This window comes from Eucalyptus grandis, chromosome 1, assembly GCF_016545825.1.
Source record: "Eucalyptus grandis isolate ANBG69807.140 chromosome 1, ASM1654582v1, whole genome shotgun sequence".
In the NCBI taxonomy this organism is placed as follows: domain Eukaryota; kingdom Viridiplantae; phylum Streptophyta; class Magnoliopsida; order Myrtales; family Myrtaceae; genus Eucalyptus; species Eucalyptus grandis.
In genome coordinates, this window is record NC_052612.1 from 2271970 (window position 1) to 2277508 (window position 5539).

The 5539-nt window shown below is 37.0% G+C and overlaps 1 protein-coding gene across 1 annotated transcript; it reads right to left on the bottom strand.

Moving 5' to 3' along the window:
• Positions 1 to 1886: 1886 nt before the first annotated feature.
• On the bottom strand, positions 1887 to 3698 carry LOC120292726. Its single transcript, XM_039311082.1, has one exon. The coding sequence runs from the start codon at positions 3696 to 3698 to the stop codon at positions 1887 to 1889; it is 1812 nt and encodes a 603-aa protein (XP_039167016.1).
• Positions 3699 to 5539: the final 1841 nt, after the last annotated feature.

Consider the following 5539-nt stretch of genomic DNA (forward strand, 5'->3'; position numbering starts at 1 on the left):
ATTAGAAACAATTTTTTATCAGAAATTGTTTTTTTTTTCTTTCTGTTCCTGGGATCAATTTCTGAGTATAAGAACGCGCTTAGTAGTGCACAAAATTTCTATTCTTGGGATAGAAATGCATTTAGTAGAATTGTATAATTTTGTCATTTCTTTTAATTTTTTAATATTTTTTTTAATATTTTTCCTTTTTTCCTTTTCATCTTTTTTCTTTTCTCTCCTTCTTCCTCTTTTGTGGCTGGTCGCTAGCATACTCAAAGTATCATGGAGCATACTCAAATTAAATTGTTAGGACATTAAACTTTTCTTTCGCAGTACAAAAATGATGTCTTTTATGATGTAATAAATGGATGGGGTACTTCACAGTATTGTGGAGATCTCTATGGCTAGTTCTGTGCCATCTAGATCTTGATCTCATTTTCCTTCTTGGCTACCCGGCTGATGCCTAATGGTTTTTCCACGTCACTTGGTGTGACCATAATAAAACTAAGGGATGCTGAAGGAATTTAGAAGAGAACCAGTGCTAGTGCCCGGTGGAAGCATTATTTTCGTAAGTATCGTTGTATACTATTTGCTTTTTTTTTTTTTTTTTTTGGGGAAAAGTGTCAAAAAAGTCATAATCCTTTTGTAATTGTATCAATTTAATTTTAAACTTTTTATTGGTGCCAATTTAATCTTAAACATTTTGATTTGGCATCTATTTAGTCATTTTGGCTAATTTTGGTCGGATTTTGCTGACTGGGCGCTAGTTGGCCAACTTGACATGGCTAATACTGAAGTTGACAACTTTTAATAATATTTTAATATTTTTTTGAATTATTTTATTTTATTTTATTTTTCATTTTATTTTTTCTTTTTTCCTTCTCCTCCTTCCTCTAACCGGTTGTTGGACCTCGGTGACGGGCTAGGGGCGACGGCCGACGAGCTTCATGGTCACCGGCAAGGCTTGCCGAAACGATGAGGTTGACCTCAACCTCGACCTCGCTGGTCGTCGCCTTTGGTCGGTCGCCAAGGTTTGGTGGCCAACTAGAGGAAGGAAAAAGGAAAAAGGAAAAGAAAAATCGAAAAAATATTAAAATATTATCAAAAATTATTCACGTCGGCGTTGATCATGCCACGTCAGCCGATCGATGCCCAGAAAAATCTAGCTAAAATTAGCCGAAAAGAACTTAAATGGCACAAAGTGAAAAGTTTTAGGATTAAATTGATACCAGTAAAAATGTTTAGGACTAAATTGGCACAAATATAAAATGTTTAAGACTTTTTTGACACCTTTCCCTTCTTTTCGAAATATATGGTTCATCAACAAGCTAAAAATTTGTTTCTAAATGTAAAATCATGCATTCTTGTACTTCGACTACTCCCTCATCTTCTCCTTCTTGATTTTTGTTATTATATCTATTATAATCATTCTTTCTATCCTGTTCTGACCGGACAGCGCTTCTTTGCTTCGCTTCAATATCTTGATGCAATTCTTCGTCCATCGTGCACTATCCACTATCTTCGCACAGGGATTACACGTAAACAGAAAACGGAAAATACAAAATTGCACGGTGTACTAAACCGTGTGAATATATTATTCTACAGCTTTCGAAAGATAGCTTCCATCATAAAAATATAATGAAAATATACACAGATTTTATTGGTAAAAATATTAGAAATATGAATTAATTGAATTTACTAATGCCTGTAACCATAATATGGGCCCCATTCAGGTCTGTAGAAACAACCGAAATGAATCATCAACAGCCAAACAAAGGCAAGAAGCTCTCCACCTTTGCTCAGCACCTGCACATGCGTCTCTCCCTTGATATGAGTTGCTGCATATGATAGCATCTCGACCCACACCCCGCTCATCACCTCCCACTTCCTTTCCTTGAACTCTTCTTCTATACGTCGGGCCCAAAAGATCCCCCATCGAGTAACGATTTCGTAGGTTCAGTGTAGGCCGGTCGTTCGAAAATTTCCTTGCATAAGCTCTCCACATTCTTGGTGGAAGCAGTGATGTAGCCCTGTAGCTCCCACAACGTCCTCGCCAATGTAATTTGGGCAATGCCCGCCACGGCGGATACCAAGTTAGGTTGATTAAGTAAAAGATATAACATGTAGTCAGAGAGGATCTTGCTGAATTCCCTTTCTTCTTTTTCGGTTGTGGGGTTCTCTATGTTATACAGGATTTCGGTAGCAATATGCCACGTTATAATACTGTCCTCGTAATCAGAAAAGCCCATCAAACTAAATTTAAAATCGAGGTCATTGTTCTTGGACAGGACAGTACTAAGAAATAGATCACCTTTAGCCGCATATATCTTCTTTGTATTAATTGCATTCTCATCCTCCGTCAGATCATTTCTATCCGTGTCCTCGGATTTACTCCTCACCTCCTTAAAGATAAAGATCCATAACCTCATAATAAATGGATTCGTTGACACGTACTCTGTGTTCGCAATCATCAATCTTTTCCCATCCATTCTCCTTGGACCATAGCTTCCAGTGATTGTATCAACAGCTTGATGGAAACAAGAGGCAACCTTCTCAGTCGTATAAAGTGCAAAATTGCAGATATTAGAAAAGGCGACGTTTCCCCAATGCCAATCGCGCTTATACATCTTTCTTGGACTCTCCTCCAAACTCTCAGATAAAAGATTGCAAGCAAACATGGATTCTGACCACCTTCGAAATAATAATGGTGTATCTAAGACCACATAAGTAGCCTTGTCGTTAGGCTTTACTTCACATGTGGCAAATTGAGGCTTCCAAAGGTCATACGCGGTAGATACCAAGTTGTGGAGAAATGAATCTAGGTTGTACGATCCTAGTTTGTACCACTTGACTCCAGCAACAGTCCAGTCAGAGAAAACGAGCATGAGCACAGATATCACATCAAGAGCAATTCCTCCGAAAAGAAGGATATAAGTAATTTTCACGTCAAGTTTAGGGAGCTGATGCTCCTTCAAGCGATTGAACAGGACCAAAGCCATCACAACATTAGTGAAGGCTACAAAGCGGAAAATGTAGCTCCACTTGGTACGTTTTACCAATGCTTTTGTGTGGAGCACCTCATAAATGAAATGGAGTTCAACTGATATCACCCTTAAAGCATCAATAGCAGAAATTGCACGGAAATATTCTTGGCTTATTAGACGTTGTCTACGTGTGAAGATGAGATCTGTGAGGAAAACCTTAGAGATTTGAAAGAAGTAGTAAGCATGCTTCACCACAGTGCTCTCGGCAAGCTTTGCATCTTCTTCACCGCGAGAATATCCATCCAATAGATCAATGAATTCGACAATAGAGTCGTTACCTGTATCGTCAAGAGACTCCTGTTGTGAGAGCACCCATTCCTTAAACCTTGGGAGGTTCGAGAGATTAAGTGCTAGTATCCTCTCCACATTTTTTATGACCCCGGCAAGAAAAACCAGCATTGTTGGGAACACCAGCGACTTGTTATTGGGAATTATCTGCACGAAGACATGAATGGCAGTACCGACTTGGAAGGTGAGATTGAACAGGTGCCGTCGCCAAAGCGTATTATCCTCCAAAGACAAGGCAGTGATGTTGTCTGGACCGCCAAGATGTAACAAGAGAAATGAGGTCCAAAATGCTCGAAGTGCCATATCTACTTCAGGTGCACCAGAGGACAATTTGCTTTGGTTATGAGAGATGAGCCCGATCGTAAATGTAGTTACCCAATTTGCCATTAGATAGGCCAACCACACGAGGAAAGGGATGCGGTTGTTCGTTATTTTCTTTCTAAGGGGTGCAAAAAAATGGAGAAAGACTTGAAGCAAGAGGCTCGATATGACCAAACCTCGAATGTTCCATTTATTCCACACATGCGAAATGGAGCTTAAGCTTAATGCCATATACTTGTTTAGTTTGAATTTTGTCAACCCTCTATCATATGATTCCGGTTATAACTTGTATAGGATGAAAAATGACAAATGCATTGAAATGATCCCTTGCTCGTTTTTCAAAAAATCAGTATCTATTTAAAAACCCAAAGAGGAAAAGGAATCGTGAACCAACCATTTGGTAAATGAACTTAAGCAATGTATCTCATGTATTAAACGGTAGAAGAAAAGCATCTCCTGCATGGAGGATGATGACGCTTGCTGCTGTGTGATGGGTTGATGTTTTATCATAAAAAAGTCCCATCTCAATTTTATTTGCACATCATGCTGTAAGTACCAAAGTTTTGAACCAGCAACTTTGAAGTTTTGGACTAGAAACTTCAATATCCATGATTGGACTGGAGTGTTTAGTGATACCACATCTAATAAGACACTTGATATAATTGATGAGTAAGATACTATCTAACAATTCATATGAGTATGCCTGCATAGGATGAGTAGGTTATTATCCATATCATGAAAATGAAATTCTCCTAAACCAATTTAAAATTGAGAATCTAATAGGCCAAATTTATGGGTTACGTTCAAAGAGGTAAATCGCGTTAGTTGCCTCTTTTCAACCTTTTGAGTATCAAACACTCAACGATAAAGATGGTTCAGATTTATAATTATAGATGAGATACTCTCTTCAATATATCCAGTGATTTACATCAATTCAAGAAAAATCATCCCAGTTGAAGAACTCGGTAATTCTGCAAAGTATACAAATACACAATATAATCAAGCATTAACGAAATCATATAGCACCCAATGAATTGGCTGGACAGTTACATGCTTGGTTAAGATACGACACGGCATTAGCTAGTAATGATTGTAGTTTCACAATTTAAAAAAAAATTAAATGCGTAAATGTGACATTTTCTGTATATTTGGAAGCATGATGGGGAGGAAAATATGAGGAAACATCCACTAAACTAAATTTTCAAATTTTTATAATTTTCACCCTTTTTCCCTCTCCGTTTTTCCCAATCTCTCAAAGATAGATCATAGAACTAATAAATTTCCCCCTCTTTCCAATAAAAAAAAAAACTCAAGATCCTCTTGTAAACTTAAGTGAAACTTATTTGCGTTATGTGAAATTTGTTCATTCAATCAAGTAAGCTGTATTTCAGATTATAAATGATCTAAGTATGAGTTGGATGTCATATTATTGTTTTTAATTTCCATCTTGCTTTAGTTGTAAATCAAATAGATGTCCTTGAGTTTATTAACCAAATTTGTTTTCAGTATAAGTTACATAGGTGTTTGAAAAGAAAGGTATATAACTTAGGGTCACTTTTAAAGATATTTTCTTGTGTACCCATCTAAATTCCATAAGAGATAATAGTTGGGGACGATAAATAAGCTAAAGCTTATTATTGAATCTGTACAGACAATGACATGTAGGAGGTCAATTAGGAAGTGGCAAGGACAAACAAAAGAAATCTCTAAATTTCGACTTTAAATTTCATCTTTAACTACATGACTTTGTGGTAAGTTGATGCATTTTGGTTGTTTTGGCTTAATCACCATGATAAATTGAGCAACTTTCTTGAGGATCATAAATCATGTAACTCCTAAATAGAAGAAGCTTTAACATCGCATCCTTAAGAATAACTAATTAACTGCCTGTCCGATAGAAATCAATG

Excerpts from the sequence above, each read along its gene's own strand:
- LOC120292726 (XM_039311082.1), bottom strand. The coding sequence starts at position 3,698 with ATGGCAAATTGGGTAACTACATTTACGATCGGGCTCATCTCTCATAAC.